At 39.4% G+C, this 17,828-nt stretch overlaps 1 protein-coding gene across 4 annotated transcripts in view; it reads left to right on the plus strand.

The window, feature by feature from the left end:
• LOC149262450 (uncharacterized) overlaps positions 1-17,828 on the plus strand; it is a 142,052-nt gene that overhangs the window by 66,028 nt on the left and 58,196 nt on the right. For 3 of the 4 annotated variants that reach the window (XM_089424638.1, XM_089424642.1, XM_089424657.1), the window contains exons 6-7: positions 81-1,147; positions 1,267-1,397. In XM_089424638.1, coding sequence (XP_089280764.1) covers positions 81-1,147; positions 1,267-1,397 — 1,198 coding nt within the window. The remainder of the gene's footprint in view (positions 1-80; positions 1,148-1,266; positions 1,398-17,828) is intronic. The other variant, XM_089424648.1, reaches the window with a different exon arrangement.

Genomic DNA, 17,828 nt, shown 5'->3' on the forward strand with positions numbered 1-17,828 from the left:
AGATTGAAAGGCTTATTTGAAGTACATATATTTTATGATACTTAAATGTTATTTAAAGTTATTGACCTTTATTTATACAGGGGTGATGGTGATGTGGGCCTTAAAAAGCTAGTTGATCTCCTCAGCCATTGGACTGAACAAAACAGACTGGACGTGATGATCTTTGCCCTTCATGCTATTTACTGTGCATGTAACTCTATAGCCACAGTCCATGAAATAGAGGATGTTTTTGGGCTTTGGCAGTGTGGTATGGAGGCTGTCCTTGGTGCTATGCAGAAAGCTTTAAGTCCTAGTGTCAGTATACAACAAAGGAGAAAGCTAATACAACTGTCATGCTATGTGTTAAGTGCTATTTGCAGCTATAATGTTCGTTCACAATTTTCCTTTGCTAAAAGTGGTGGAGCAGATTTAGTTATTGCAGCTTTGGTTCGCTATGGTGATGATGAACAGACATATGCAAGTGGATTACAAGCACTTGGTATTGATTCACAGTTGAAACCTGATTTTTGTAAATTACTGAATGCTGCAGTCTCAAGAAATATGGCAGCTAGCAGTGGAAAATCTGGCAGGCGGAAAAAGAGTGGCTCCAGTGCAGTCAATGGTATGATAGGGATTAAAAATGTTTTCAAGGAATCCACTGTTATTGGATCATCTTCGGCATCAAAGCTTCCTAGCAAATCTGACTTCTCAAAGGATGGCAATGAAAGCGGGCGATATAAGAAAGAGAAATGGTCACCTCAGTTAAAAAAACTCTTTAGTAACGGAAAAGAACAAATGAGTGTTTTACAGACATTGCTTATTGCAAGTCCGGGTTGTGGGGGTCCTCTATTTGCTGTGGAGTTGCTAAAGAGTCTCAATGAGGAAAGTCAAATGGGATTAATAGCTGCTGAGGCACAAGCTCATATTTGCATATTAATTAGCTACATGGCAGATAGTGATTCAAATTGGCGTAGGGAGCTCATTAATGAAGGAGCTATTGAGTCTATTTTGCTCACTATGGGATTTGCATTTGAGTGGAGGAAGGAGGAGGTTTCTAATTTTCACATGATTCATGATGGAGTGGAAATCACAATGGAACCTGGCCTAGAAATTCAAAAAAATGCTTCAGAGCTAGTCTCTATGGATAAGGGAAACCAGGTCTCTTCTGGTAATTATTTTTTGAATCAGTATGTTGCATATATTGTATTCCTTCTTGGTCTTTGCTTTTAATAATTTGTTTTCAGGATTTCAAATAGAGAATGTTCTGATTCTTGAAAGATTGTTCAGATGAAGCAATAATTAGCAAGAAAAAGGTTTTGCTAGATGCATCAATTCAATGTGCAGCATGTTGGGCTCTCGCGAACTTGGCAAAGGATCATGGGAGTTGCTTCTCTCCCGAATCACTTAATATGATTCAGGTTTGTTATACACATTTTCTTTATTGAATGCAAATTTTGTTGTATGGTAGGGGCCAGGTATACATGTATATGATGCTAGACTCTAGAGCTGCAGAATAGTGTAATATTAGACATCACAGATATTAAACCATCATGTGGGGATATCTTTTGTAGTGCTTGTAAGTTTGTACACACACACATACATACATAGACACACACTTCAAATATCGAAAAAGGTTTGTCTTATCATGATTGAGGCTACCATGCCTAGATTTAGCATAACAGGAGATTATTGGCACAATTCAATTTGATTACCCTTTGGCTAAAGCAGCCACAAATGGGGGGTGGGTGAGTCTCTATTCCGTTAAAATCACCCAGGACATGCATCTGATCCCAACTTCTGTTGTGTGTGCTGGTTTGCATCCACAAGCATGAATCCCTAGCATGAATTAAACACTGATTGGAGCGACATTAGCAACCCACTTTCACCAACAAGGGAAGCTACACTTGACATTTAGGTCTATTTTTGCTCTTATGTCATTTGATTTTTTAATTTTGGTTGGATCATTTTATGGAGAGTCATGATGAAAATTGAATAAAATGGATATGATTAATTACATGTCAAATGCATGGCTGCAGTGATTTTGGCCAAACGCTAAAAGCTCGATATTAGGGCTTGGTCCATTTTGGGGTCTAGGCTACATTTTTGAAGGATATATGGTATGTGCAAGTTGGTCATTGCTCATAGGAACACAATCAATCTTAACATGAATAAGCATAGTGTTTAGGAGTGTTCTTTCTGTGGCTGTTGTAAGTGGGATAGCTTCACACACTGCAGTTTTAGTGTTTTTGAGTAAAAGTTGGATTCCTGGGAATCATTCTGACAGTTCCAAACCTTCTATAATTTTTTCCAACAGCCCCATGCATAGAAAATTTCAGTATATGTGCAGAGTCCATGAAATTGTAAATTTCTCTGGGCATGTAATTATGAAACAGCTCCTATTGACAAATTCTAGAAGCACCCCCTCCCCCTGGCCGGTATGGGATTGTGAGGACTGTTACAACCCTGTATAAGAATTTGATACAAAAACAAGATTAACATTTATTTCTCCTTAAATGACAGCCAGATTGATCATTAATGGCAACCTTTACTGCAAATTGCTTATCTGCTATCCTTCACATTCTTTTTACAAACACAAGCTTTTCATGGACTTTGAATGTTGAAACACAGACTTACATGAATCATCTTTGCTATATGGCCGACTGGCAGATTTCCCTTAGTTTAACAGATCTAAGAGCATTGACATATCTATTCTTGACGGTAGAATTTTTTGTGTCTTGATATGCAAAATGACAGATATGATGGACAAAACTACAGAGGCTCTTTAGATATACTTATTTTAAGAGGAAAATGCTGATTATCTAAAGATATTTCGTCAAGACAAAAGACAGAGTTATATTCTGTGTCATTGGGGATTTCAATGTTACTTTGATAACTCCTCATACCTGCGTTTCAGGCTGCTGGCACACTGTCAGTGGAGGAGGGGATGGCCCCTTGGGCTGGTTCGTCTTTTTCCTGCGGAGTAATCTGAGAGGGCTCATATTGATGATTAATCCTTTGCTCTAGCCTCTTATCAATGAACTTTATTGTTTGATTCAAGTCGGAAACTTGCTGTCGCAGAGCAGAAATCTATGAGTTTCTTGAATAATCTGAATGTGTATGCCTGAGCTGTTCATTTTTCTTTATGAAACATGGACTGTCTCCTCATTCCTTCTTGCAATGGTCTTAAGGTCTCGGTGTATTTCTTGTGCCATATCTGCTTTTAACTTCAACCTCCTATTTGCTGCAATGTTGCCAATTTCCATACAAAAGAACTTAGTTTTAAACCTGGCTTTCTCCTTTTCCCTTTCCTCCGGCTGGTGTGTTAGGCCCCCACCCTCGCCCATATTTAAATAGAAAAAGTCTTGAAAAACAATATGAGGAGATAGGGAAAGGTGGGACAAAATAAGGAGTAAATAATGGAGGGTTGCTAATGAAAAGGAGGAATTGAAATTACAAGGAGAGATGAGATACCTGCATTTTGTGCTCTTGGGAGTGGATGGTAGGAACATGGTGGAATTGTCAGAGAAAGGAATGATGATGCGGCAGGGTTGGAGTATAGAGCAGGAGACAAAACCAAAGTGATTCTTATGAGGAAAGACAATGACATATGAAGTACAATGTTCTGCTGAAGGGTGAACTACCACCTGAAAGGGTCTCCTTTCCTCATATTGAAGGGATAACTGTCAAATCTGGCAATTGATGTGAATTTCAAGTCAAGAAATTCACAAATCATCTTGTTGGGCCCAAGGAATGGGGGGGGGGGGGGGAGAATATGGTTTCGTCATTTTGGTTTGGGTGCCAAGTATTGAGTGCTCCTTCGAGAAGTGAAAAACCCTTTGTTGCAAGTTTCATAAACTTGTGATGTTTCCTTCTCTAAAATCTTTCTCTCTCTCATCAACTCGCACGTGTGGATATAGTCTCTCTCCCGGTTCACAGTTTTTCTGGGCATTCTGTTGCAGGGGTTGAAATTCTAGGCAACAGCAGGGGCCAAAATTCTGGGGCAATTGGCAGCTGCAAGAGGGCTGAAATTTCTGGGTCAAATCAGGCAGAGTGAATTTCTGGATCAGATTGGGTGGCTTGACTTGGAAGACCAGGTTTGACCATAGGTCTAGGTGTGTCTCTTGTTGAACAGAAGAATTTCTCTATTGAAAAGGTTGTTGGGTTTTTCCCCTTGGTGGGTTTTCCTAGGGTAAATCTTGTCTCTTCTTTGTGCATTGTGATCTCTACTATTCTATTGTTATTTATGGTTGAATTTCTGAAGTATAATTACTGAATGATATATTGGAATAAAAGTAAAAGAAGATCTACATCAAAAGTAATTATCAATTTTTCAGAAATACTGTGTTAGTTTCTATTGCACTTAGAAAATCAACATGGTATTAGAGCTTTGGTGAAGAAAGGAACTTTGAGATCACTTTTGAAGAAACCCTAATTTGAGATCATCATTGTTGAAGTCCTTCTTGATTCGCATCCATGGCCTCCTCCATGAAATCTGAAAACAAGTTAGAGGGAGCCTCAAACTTTAGGGCCTGGAAACTTAGAGTTGATATTATTCTTGCAAAGAAAAAGATATTGAATATTGTAACAGGAAAAGTTATGGAATCAACATATGCAATAGGGAAGGAGAAGTTAAAGGAAGATGATCTCAATGCCATGATGCTAATTTTAGGCAACAATGGTATATTCTATGCTTTAGAGCAATTTTACTTAATTTTCTTTATTAGCCTAGTATCAATATTTAGATTAGCAATCACATCAACATGATAGTAAAACGCAGATAGAACGTAAACATAAATAGTAGAAGACAAGCCAAGACAAGAGGACACAAGATGTGGCACCAGCCAAGGACAAACCCCAATGTGGGGAACCCTTGACCAAATCTTCTTTTAGTCTTGAATAGTTCAGCAGAGAGAGATAGTACAATTTACAAATCTGATAATTTATAACAGCAGCAAAAGAGACCTAACCAGAAAAGTCAACGCTAGTCAACAGGGCAGATTTGACCCTCAACAATTCAGTCAGCTTCAGTCAACTTCGGCCTCCAAACAGAAAGATAAAACAACCCTCGAAACAGTCAAATTCAGCCCAGTCAAAGTCTGGTCAAACAGCCCACCTGCAGTCAGTGCTCGCTGCAGGCAACACTTGTCAACAATCAACGTTTAGCCTCGATTTTTGTGCCCATAAATGCGGCCTGCCCAAACAGAGATAGCCCTCACAAAAACACGGTCAAAGGAGGTCAACGCATGTTGGTCAACGCTTGGTCAAACTGTCCAGAAATTTGATTTCCTGAAATTTTGCTCTCCTGAAATTTCGCTCTCTTGAAATTTCGGACATGTGGAGAGAGAGAGGCCCATAAATCCATACCCAATCAATGAGGAGAGAGAGAGAAGTGTGAAGATGAGTGTGTCCAAATGAGGCTAAGTCACCTTCTATTTATATGCAACGTTGAGGATGAATAGACGTGACTGTTGGGCTTCTAAGCCTACATAAGTTTGCTGGCCGACCTTGACAATTTGACCATAATCAAAATAAATTCATAACTTCATTTGTACATGTCAGAATTGGATGATCTTTAGATCAATCCTACACCTCTCGGAGAGGGGAGTCTAAGAAAAATATCAGCTGGCATAAATAAGATGACCCATGTGGAGTTTGGCCCTAGTTGCCAATTTTAACACATGAACATCATTGTGGATTCCATTAGAGATCATCTCATCCTCTACATTGCAAAGTTGGATACTTCTAAGAAGATGTATGATGCCCTAACAAATCTCTATACTATCAAGAATGTTGGTCAAGCCATGAGTTTAAAGAATGAACTTCGTGATGTGACAATGATGAATGATGACATGGTTGCTTCATATTTTGTAAGGATTTCTCAAATAAAGGACCAAATTGCAAATGATTGGAGAGACTATTCCTGAAAATGAACTCATGACTACAACACTCAATGGTCTACCTAGATCATGGGATGCATTTGCAACAGATATAAGCAACAAGAAAGAAACTCCTACATTTGAAGAACTACGGGCCTCTTTTGTTCAAGAAGAATCAAGGATTATATCGAGAGATAGGAAGGAAGAAGCTTATCAAGCATTAGCAACCCGCTTCAAGAATAAAAGAAGGGTGGCTCTCAACACAAGAAGTCAAAGAAGAAGGACATGTCAAAGATTCAATGCTATGGTTGTCAGAAATTTGGGCATTTCAAAAGGGATTGTCTTGAGATGGCTAATAACAAGAAGAGAAAAGGAAAACAACATGCTTCTGTAGCTGATGTTGAAGAGGAACACCCCAAGAAGCCAAAAGATGACAAAAATTTCTTCTACTTTTTTGTTATAACAAGTTCTATTGCAGACGATGATGATATGTGGCTAGTAGATAGTGGCACATCAAGGCATACGATTGGAAAGCATGGAAATCTTTCTAGTATAACAGAAAGGACGCTGTCCCAAAGTATGGAGGTTGGAGACAATCACAACTCTGCAGTCAAAGGAGTTGGAAAGGCATCCGTAGAGTTTGAATATGGTAATAACATACATCTCAACAATGTTTTATATGTATCGGGTTTGAAAAAGATTCTTGTCTCTATTTCTTGCTTGGAAGATAAAGGAGATATGGTAGCTTTTGTGGATGGGAAAGTACTTACTTGGTCCAAGGGCTCTACTATAGAAGATGCTAGGGTTATTGGGATTCATGAAGGAAGATTGTATAGGCTTGCGAGTCAACCAACTCAAGCCCTAGTGCATGAAGAAATCAATCCAAGTGAGTTATGGTATAGAAGGTATGGGCATCTTTATTATAGAGCATTAATTGAATTGAATCAAATATATCATAAAGGTGTTTGTAAAGGTTGTGATATTGGGAAGAATATCAAGAAACCATTTCCAAACAGTGACAACAGATCTAAAGAAGTCTTGGATTTGATACACTCCGATGTGTGTGGTCCGATGTCCGTGAGATCACATGGAGGATCATTGTATTATGTGACATTTATTGATGATTTCTATCACAAGACATGGATTTATCTTTTTAAGACTAAGGAAGATTTTTTCACAAGGTTTTAGGAATTCAAACCTGAAGTGGAAAGCTTGATAGGTAAGAAGATCAAGATTTTGAGATCTGACAATGGAGTCTACACCTCAAAAGAGCTTGTTGGTTTTTGTAAGAAAGCTGGGATTAAGAGGGAGATGATTGTTTCCTATAATCCACAATAGAATAGTGTAGCAGAACGAAAGAATAGGTCCATTGAAGAATCTGTCAAGGCCATGATGCATGGCCAATATTTGCCATTTTTCTTGTGGGGAGAAGCATCACTGACAACTATATATATTCAGAACAAAAGTCCTCATCGGATTCTGGAATGCATGACTCCTAAAGAAGCATTCTCTAGAAGGAAGCTAGAAGTTGGACACATGAAAATCTTTGGTTGTCTTGTCTATATCCATGTTCCTAAGGATAAGAGGAACAAGTTTGAGCCTTCAGGGAAGAAAGACATATTTGTTGGTTACAATGAATCATCTAAGGCCTATAGAGTCTACATTCCAGAACAACAACGAATCAAGGTCAGTCGGGATGTCACTTTTGATGAGAAAGTGGCATATTGGGAGTCCAAAGAAGTTTCAATGGACTCCCTTGATGAGGTAAAACACGAGGATGAACATTCAAGTTCTACAGTGTTGGCATTATGATTCAAGTGTTGTCCTTGATGGCAACTCACTCAGAGGTTGATACAGATGCTCAGAAGTTGGTACAGGTAATGGCAACTTAATCAGAAGACAGATCCTAGTACAGCTTACCAAGGAAGTTCATACACGCCGGTTTGTTAAGCCCAAGTCGCGTGTACACGCAGGTTGGCTTCAGAAAAAGCGCGTGTATGTGGAAAAGTACCTTTGGTCCATGGCGGTTAGTCCTTGGAAGTTGTGCCTATGGTTTCGGACCATTGTGTCTCGACGGGCGTGTCGATCCCTAGTTTTGAAGTTGATGGTATTGTGTTTCTATGGTTTTGGCTCTTGGTATTGAACAAGGCCTAAGGCTATATAAGGAGAAGATCACTAGGCAAAGATATGTGTGTGGGTGTCTGACGCAGTGAGAGGATCTGGTATTGCTGGTTATCTGTTCGGGACGCTTGGCAAGGGTCGGATCTGACAGCAAAGGCAGAAGTAATCATTTCTAGATCTGCACGCGGGTTGCCTTTGGAGAAAGCGCGTATACACGCGGTTTTGGTACAGTGAAGTAGCGTATGCATGATAAGGGTTGATATTTCAGGTTGTTGCTGATTCTGGTGGTTGTTGCAGAGTTCTAGATTCTGGTTTGGGTTCTGTGTTCTTGATGACAGGGTTTCAGTGATTCGGTATTGGGTTGTTTAATGAATTATGATGCAAGTATAAGTTGATGATTGTATTGCGGTAATGTTTGCTTTGTACTGTTGGATCCAGTCTGAAAATTGATGAAACGTGGTCCCTGAAGGTTGTAGGGTCAGCACCTACGTACTAGTAAATGGATCAGCTAGTACAAGAGCTGAGGGAGTTGTAGCTCCCTTCCAGAAGTAGTTGGAAAACGAAAGAGAGGGTTGTAGCCCTCTGCAGGTTGTAGCCTGCATACTGGTAAAGGACTGCACCAGTATATTGTAAAAGAAGTTTCTCATTAAAGAAGAAAGAGACGAATTGCAGCAGGTGGTTTTCACCCACATTGGGTTTCCACCTTATATCATGGTGTTCATGTGTGTGGCTCTTGTGTGATGTTCTGTTCTGTTATACTGCACCTGTTTACTGTTAAATTGCTTAATAATGTTCTGATGCATTTACTGAAGATAAGATTAACTGAATCATAAGATATCTGCATATACGCTAGTTGCTTTAGACACAGTCGCGTGTACACACGGATTCACTTAACTGAAGTCGCGTATATGTTTCTGAGTATGAAATTGAAAAGGTTTTATTGATCTGATAATACTGATTCACCCCCCCTCTCAGTATTATTTTCAACAATTGGTATCGGAGCAGGTCCTTCAGAGGAAGCTTGATCGCTTGAAGGAAAAGATCCATCAAAATGGCTAATCCAGAAAGAGAGGCACACATCAGGCCACCAGTCTTTGACGGGAACAATTTTACTCACTGGAAGATAAGAACCACTGCATATCTACAGTCTCTTGGAGCAGAAGTTTGGGGACTCGTAGAAGGAGGATACAAATTCCCATCAGCAACTCCTACAGATCCAGCAGAGAAAAAGCAATATGAGCTCAATGCCAAAGTAGTTAATGTCCTATTGAGTACTTTGACTCAATCAGAATTTATGAAGATCATGCATCTCAAATCAGCTAAGGAAATATGGGACAAAATCGTTACAAGCTACGAAGGAGATGATCAGGTAAAAATAGCGAAGCTTCAAACTCTCAGAATCCGGTATGAAACTCTTAAGATGCGAAGTAATGAAAGCGTAGCTAATTATTTCCTGCGTATGGATGAGATTGTGAATTGTATGAGGGATCTGGGTGAAGAATTTGAGGAAGTTGTCTTAGTTCAAAAGGTTTTGAGATCTCTGTCTACTAAATTTGATTCTAAAGTATCTGCCATAGAAGAAAAGGAGAATGTGCGGAAAATTACCTTGTCACAGCTTCACGGGATCTTAACTGCTTTTGAAATGCGACAAGAGGTACCACCAGAGGCCGCATTCGAAGTGTCAGAGGAAGAAGATGAGGTAAATTTTGTCAAGAATCTTGAACGGGGAACTGGACGGTTCAAAGATAAGCTGCCTTTCAAATGTTTTCTATGTGGTAGAGTTGGTCACTATGCTGCTAGATGTCCTCATAACAAAGAAAGGATATATGAAGAAGATGGTAGAAGCTATTATTCCCATATTAAAAGTTCATTAAATGATAGTGAAGATATTAGAAGTCTCATGGCGCACAAGAAGAAGAATGCTTCATCCAATAATAGCGAGGATATTAAAAGTCTCATGGCACATGAAGAGAAGAATGCAGAAACTGAAGAAGCTGCCAAATTAAAAGAATTATTGGAAACAGAAACCAGGGTAAGGGAGAGATTGCAGGATATAGCAAAAGATCAGAGCACAACTATTCAGAGACTTGAATCAAAGATCCTCTCTCTAAAAGAAGATCTTGAAGATCAAGAACATGAAGTGATCAAACTAAAGCGACAAGTGGAAGAAGGGAGAAAAGTTGAAGAAGACCTAAGGAAGCAGTATCTGAAAAAGGAAGAACAACATCAGGTTGAGGTAAATATCTTGAAAGGTAAACTAGAAGAAAAGGATAAGCTCTTACGATTTCAAGATAGTTCTAAAGTCTTGGATGATATTCTTAATAGTCAAAGATCTCGTGCTATCAAGACTGGTCTTAGTTTTCATGAATATGGTGAAGGTGAATCTAGTTCACAAGGTGAGGCAAGAAACTCTAATGAGAAATCTGAAATGCTCAAGGAACAACCAAGGAAAGAAATTCCTCAAGGAAGATCCTTTACTCCTAACTATGGACGTGATAGACGATTATTTCCTCCGCTGAATAATGTTGAATGTTATGTGTGTCATAATCTTGGACATATTGCAGCCAGATGCAGAAGTAGAATGGTTCAAGAAAGATCATCGCATCCCAAGTATTTCAGAGGGTATTGCTTTGCCTGCAATGCATATGGACACAAAGCAATTGATTGTGATAGAAGGAACATGAAAAATATAAGGTGTTATACATGCAACAACTATGGGCATAAAGCAAGGGAATGCAGGAGCAGATTTCAAAATTCAAGACAAGGGGACCATACATCATCGCAGTTGCAGGAATTGAAGAAGACAGAGACAGAAAGGTGTGGGACAACTCAGTCAGCTGACATAACAGACACAGGGGAATCTGAAAGTGATGAGATTCAGTATTCCATCCTGCATACGCTGAAATAATGAAGACAAGTCGCGTATATACGCGAGTTACAGGCTGCAAAGTCGCGTATATGGAGAAAGGGCAGCAGAACAGACCCAGGTTCAGTCATGGTTGGCTCAGGCTCAGGGGGAGCAGAACAGACTCAGGAAATGGTTCAGACATGGTTGGCTCACACTCAGGGGGAGAATATTCTTCAAATAATGCATTGTTGGCATTATGGTTAGAAGTTGTTGATAAAGTCTATGAAGCTAAATGATACATCTTACTGTTTAGGAATGGGATTGCAGGCTGATGCTTATGGTACAGATCATGATGCTGTTGGTGGCTTTCATAAGTCTTGGTCTAGATATTTCGTCTCTATGTCATGTATCTCTTGTGATATCTCTTTTTATGGTGTCAAGGTCATGTAACGGCCTATGTTGGTTTCCCCACTATGCCTGGGATGAATGATGAATGTATGTTGAGTCTTTTGGTGATAGGAAGGTCTTCTATGATGTATAAGTCCTTGTTCTTCTTGAAGAACATCTTTTGCAGATCTTGCCTACAGTCAAGGGGAGCATGAACAGCACAATTCAGCAAGAGCAGGATGGATAGATTGGTACACTTTGGCATACACAAAGGGGGAGCACAGTTGGAGATTTCAGCAAGTACTCAGGGGGAGTATGGACAGCAGAAGGTATACCAAAGAAGAGAATATCTTGGTCCGCCCTTTGCCCTTGATGTCAAAGGGGGAGAGTGACTTGGTGTAGTGGTTGCCATCAAGTCCAAAGGGGGAGATTGTTGGCATTATGATTCAAGTGTTGTCCTTGATGGCAACTCACTCAGAGGTTGATACAGATGCTCAGAAGTTGGTACAGGTAATGGCAACTTAATCAGAAGACAGATCCTAGTACAGCTTACCAAGGAAGTTCATACACGCCGGTTTGTTAAGCCCAAGTCGCGTGTACACGCAGGTTGGCTTCAGAAAAAGCGCGTGTATGTGGAAAAGTACCTTTGGTCCATGGCGGTTAGTCCTTGGAAGTTGTGCCTATGGTTTCGGACCATTGTGTCTCGACGGGCGTGTCGATCCCTAGTTTTGAAGTTGATGGTATTGTGTTTCTATGGTTTTGGCTCTTGGTATTGAACAAGGCCTAAGGCTATATAAGGAGAAGATCACTAGGCAAAGATATGTGTGTGGGTGTCTGACGCAGTGAGAGGATCTGGTATTGCTGGTTATCTGTTCGGGACGCTTGGCAAGGGTCGGATCTGACAGCAAAGGCAGAAGTAATCATTTCTAGATCTGCACGCGGGTTGCCTTTGGAGAAAGCGCGTATACACGCGGTTTTGGTACAGTGAAGTAGCGTATGCATGATAAGGGTTGATATTTCAGGTTGTTGCTGATTCTGGTGGTTGTTGCAGAGTTCTAGATTCTGGTTTGGGTTCTGTGTTCTTGATGACAGGGTTTCAGTGATTCGGTATTGGGTTGTTTAATGAATTATGATGCAAGTATAAGTTGATGATTGTATTGCGGTAATGTTTGCTTTGTACTGTTGGATCCAGTCTGAAAATTGATGAAACGTGGTCCCTGAAGGTTGTAGGGTCAGCACCTACGTACTAGTAAATGGATCAGCTAGTACAAGAGCTGAGGGAGTTGTAGCTCCCTTCCAGAAGTAGTTGGAAAACGAAAGAGAGGGTTGTAGCCCTCTGCAGGTTGTAGCCTGCATACTGGTAAAGGACTGCACCAGTATATTGTAAAAGAAGTTTCTCATTAAAGAAGAAAGAGACGAATTGCAGCAGGTGGTTTTCACCCACATTGGGTTTCCACCTTATATCATGGTGTTCATGTGTGTGGCTCTTGTGTGATGTTCTGTTCTGTTATACTGCACCTGTTTACTGTTAAATTGCTTAATAATGTTCTGATGCATTTACTGAAGATAAGATTAACTGAATCATAAGATATCTGCATATACGCTAGTTGCTTTAGACACAGTCGCGTGTACACACGGATTCACTTAACTGAAGTCGCGTATATGTTTCTGAGTATGAAATTGAAAAGGTTTTATTGATCTGATAATACTGATTCACCCCCCCTCTCAGTATTATTTTCAACATACAGAAGGTCCCGTAGAGCCAAAAGGCCCTCTTGAACCAGTGGAACCAATTGTTGTTCAAGAGATAAGAAAAAACGAACATGGCTTAAATCTACATTGGAAGAATCAAAAGGACATGCAGCTCCTGTTGGCATATCCAGAGAAATCAAGAGACCTAAGTCTTAAGAGGTTCTCTAGCTATGCAACTCTCATGACTAATCTGATTGATGCAAAACCTTCCACTTATGAAGAAGAAACCAACCAGCAAGTGTGGAAGGAAGCTATGAATGAAGAATATCAATCGATCATGAAGAATGATGTCTGGGAGATTGTGCCAAGGCCGGAAGGAAAGTCGGTGGTAACTTTCAAGTGGATATATAAGATCAAGCATGCTCCAGATGGGAGCATTGACAAGTACAAGGTACGGTTCGTGGCTAGAGGGTTCTCCCAGAAAGAGGGAGAAGATTATGATGAGACCTTTGCTCCAGTTGCCAAGTACACCTCCATTAGATCCATCATTTCTCTTGCTGCTTCAATGGGATGGAATTTACATCAAATGGATGTAAACACTGCTTTCCTCAATGGTGTGATTGAGGAAGAGGTGTACATAGAGAAACCTCAAGGCTTTGAGGTGCATGGAAAGGAGTCTCATGTTTGTAGGTTGAAGAAGGCCTTGTATGGACTCAAGCAAGCTCCAAGAGCTTGGTATGCTCGTATCAACAACTATCTGACGAGATTGGGATTTACCAAGAGTGAAGCTGATCCAAACCTTTATTTTAAGGTTGTGAAGAATGCACCTGTGATCCTATTGTTATATGTTGATGATTTGTTTCTGACAAGTGTTGAGCCTCTTATTGTTCAATGTAAGAAGCAGTTAGCTTTTGAGTTTGATATGAAGGATCTTGGGTTGATGCATTACTACTTGGGACTGGAAGTATGTCAGAAACTTGGCGAAGTCTTCCTTGGTCAAGGAAAGTATGTGATTGAGATCCTTCAGAAGTTCGGTATGATGGATTATAAATCCATGGCTACTCCCATGGTGATGAACTTGAAGAAGTTAAGAGGCTCTGAATCCAATTTGATTGATCCATCTATGTACCGACGGTTGATTGGTTCACTAATGTACTTGGTTAACACCATACCAAACATTTTCTTTGCTGTGAACAAGTTGAGCTAGTTTCAGGTTGAATCGAGGCATGAGCATTAGAGATATCTACATTGTACTGTGAACTATGGATTGAGAATGTTGCAAACAAGGATGTACAACTTCAGGGATATACAAATGCTGACTAGACTAGGAGTGCTGATGACAAGAAGAGCACTTCAAGGGTATGCTTTAGCTTGGGCTTCGTTATGATATCTTGGATGAGTAGGAAGCGGAGATCTGTCGCACTCAGTACAACAAAAACACAATCTATAGCAGCGATTGAAGCATGTACAAAAGCAATATGGCTTCAGAAGTTGTTTGCAAGATTGTTCGACTAAGAGTTGGAATCGACGATGATATACTACAATATTCAAAGTTGTGTGAAGCTTTCAGGACGTTGAAATGTAACTAGTGTCAGTGTTCATAATTATGATATAAACATTATACTTGTCAAAAGAAAGAAAAGAAAAATATCTATTTTTGTAAAAGAAAAAATTATTTATGGGTTTCTTGCCCATGGTCCTAGGTTGTGCACCCATTGAGTGCTCTAGGGAGTCAAGGTCAAAGTCAAAATGTAAAACCCCTTAAGGGGTTCTTGTATCAATGTAAAGATAAATATTTTATGTCATGAAAATATCTAGATACTGCCCAAGAGATCAGGTCGGCTAGCCCTAAGGGTTGACCTAGAAGAGGCGTAAGGACCCACTTAATCAAATATATATTGGAGAGGAATTCGTCCTCCAAATATTGACTTGCACTTCGACTTTCTTAGGAGAATATTTGAGACAAAATAGAAGTACGAATAGAAGGAAGAAAGGCAGCAAAATCTGGAAGATTATTTTGATCTTGAAGTTTTGGTTTCTCTCTCCTAGACAACCAAATTCTCTAAAGAAGAACAAATCCGAAATTGTGAAGTGAGGAACAAACTTTGTTTGGGCAACCGACTTGATCTCTTGGTGGATGGTCTAGTGTCTTGGTCTTGGAAGTCTTCATTGAAAATTCTATAAGTTCTTTGGGTTTTCCTCTCTAGGAGAGGTTTTGGCCTTGGCTTACTGCCTACATCTGGTGTTCTTTTGTTTGCATTGTGATCTTCTAGTTGGCATTTGTCTTGATGAAGAACAAAACTAATTAATAATGCTAATGCTCTAATAAAGCTCACAAGAAAATGTCAAGAATTGCAGAGAAATCAATTTAATCATAACCCTAACTAATTGCCCTAGATTTCTCAACATGGTTTCAGAGTTCGGGCTTGAAACAATGGGTAGAAAGAAGATCAGTTTAATACTAATTATACCTCAAGAAGATCAAGTTCTCCAAACCGAATTTGTGAAGACAAAAAGAAGAAGTTTTGGGCAATTTTTCAAACTCTAATTGTAGAGATTAGGCTATAGGTCTTTTCAAAGATAACAAAGGTATCTGGAGAACACCTTAACTTTGGTTCAAAAGACCGAATGATTAAGGGATCAACCTCTCAAGGCCGCACTCATTGACACAAGCGAAAATTAAAGGGTGGTTTTTCAAGGTCTGCAAAAATCTCCAAACTTAAAGCCAACCTTATATCTCTAGTATGTAATCTATGCAATTGTATATCAACGTTTTTCTCTAAAGGATTGTGGAAGGATTAGTCAAGCCTTTACAAAGTACCAAAGGACTATTCTCTGCATCTACAAAACTCTTGAAAGGAATCAAATTCTCTAACCCTAAGTTCTATGCAGAAATAGATAGAGTATCAAAAGATGTCTCTATTCCTGTAGCATTTTTTAGAAGTGTAAGATACAAATCCTCACCATACTCTTGAAAAGATCCGAGAAGTGAAAGACTATTCCTAAGCATAAATCTTACCTTCAATCCTTTATGAAGAACCGAAGCTCTGAAGCATACTCTCATTATCAAATTTATACCTTTATTCATTCGAAGGAAGTTATGAGCACGACCAATGTTTAAAGAAAACTCTAGTCATCTAATGGAGGGAACTGAGTTGTGAGTCCTGTTAGTCCAAGGGATATTTTGAACATAATATTCAAGCATAATCTCACTACGACGTCAAAATTACTCAATTAGCATAAAAGAACTCAATTCGAGCATCAAGGAAAAGGAGCCAAGACTTCTATTATGCTACAATGCATAGAGAAGAACCTAGATCAAAGGATCATTAAGTTGATCATCTCATACAATGTTTCTAAGAGAAGGATCCTCACCTTGCTCTCAGTCCTGAGCAATGGCGTTGGAAATCTGAAGCATCTATGCATTCTTGAGTAACAAGAGAATTATATTCATACAGTTTGAAGTCAGTGGAGCCAACTCATTGGAAAAACACCTTTGTTTGCAATAACATTAGTGAGTATGGGCCTATTATGAAATCCTAGTCTTAGGATATAGACACCAGTGAAAAAGGCTATTGGGAAGGAAGAGAAGCTACAGGTGGAAGGTGAAGCCACAGTTGAGGTGGAATCAAAAGGAGAGCAGTTTGGAAGCAACAGGAGGGTCACGATGTTGCGACAATCCTCTCTTTGAAGGAAGAAGAGCAACAATATACCATTCCCAAGACAAAAATAGAGAAAGGATTTCTTGAGTTGATGTACACCTTTAGAAACCATGGCATCGGTAATAACAGGTCACTACAAGTATATAACCAAGAGGTATGTATAATTTTGTTAAGAGTTCAACATATAGTAGGGTTGATTGATTGGATAGGATTTGTGAAACCCTTGTCATACAAAAACCATAATCCTGTTCCCTCATGGTAAACTGAGCCCTAGGTCTTTTAGGGTTTATAAGCAATCTAGTACTCATGAGCATGGATAAGGTTGGAACCCTTGGTCTAGGGTTAACTCCCAAGACCTTAAAAGTACAACCTTTAAAGTCTCATGGTAATTGTAGATTGTTAGATAGATATCATGCTCTTGTTATTATATACTTTGCTTGGGGATACATGTCAGTTAATATTGTTGGAAATGATACTGAGAGGGGGGTGAATCAGTATTATCAGATCAATAACTTAATTTTCAAAACTAATTTGTATACATTACTTCAGCTCAATGAACTAGCGTGTATACGCAGCTAACTTAATGAAACCAACGTATATGCAGATATCTTTTAATTTACCCAAATTATCATGTATTGAACTTTAATCAGTATATTAGGAATTCATTAGACAGTGCAGTAAAAGTGGAATAAAGCATCACACATAAGCAATACACATGAACACCAAGATATTAAGGTGGAAACCCAATGTGGGTGAAAACCACCTGCTGCTGTTGTCTCTGTCTTCTTTTAATAATAAGAAAATTCTGTTTACAATTTTTGTGCTGTTGCAGTCTTATACCAGTACGCAGGCTTCTACCTGCAGAACACTACAACCTTCTCTCGTTCTCCAGCTTCTACTGGAAGGGAGCTACAACCCCCTAGCTCTTGTACTAGCTGATATGTTTACTAGTACATAGGTGCCGGCCTACAGAAGGCTACAACCTTCTCGTTTCTTCCAGGGACCACATTTCATAAATTTTCAGACTGGATCCATCAACAACTTCATTCAATCATCAAATATATCTGCATCAACCAATCTCCCTTTGAACCAACCACAACCGAATCGATCAATCACTTTGACAACCCATCAATCTGATCATTCAGAATGCTATCACCAGAATACAGTAACGAGAACCCAAGCCAGAGCCCAGAACACCGCAACAACAAATAGAAGCAACTAAAACATATTTTAAAAGGTATACACTACTTCCATGTGTTGAAC

The sequence above is a fragment of the Pinus tabuliformis genome, chromosome 6, assembly GCF_031772625.1.
Source record: "Pinus tabuliformis cultivar Carrire ecotype Pingquan chromosome 6, CPIR1, whole genome shotgun sequence".
Classification (NCBI taxonomy): Eukaryota; Viridiplantae; Streptophyta; class Pinopsida; order Pinales; family Pinaceae; genus Pinus; species Pinus tabuliformis.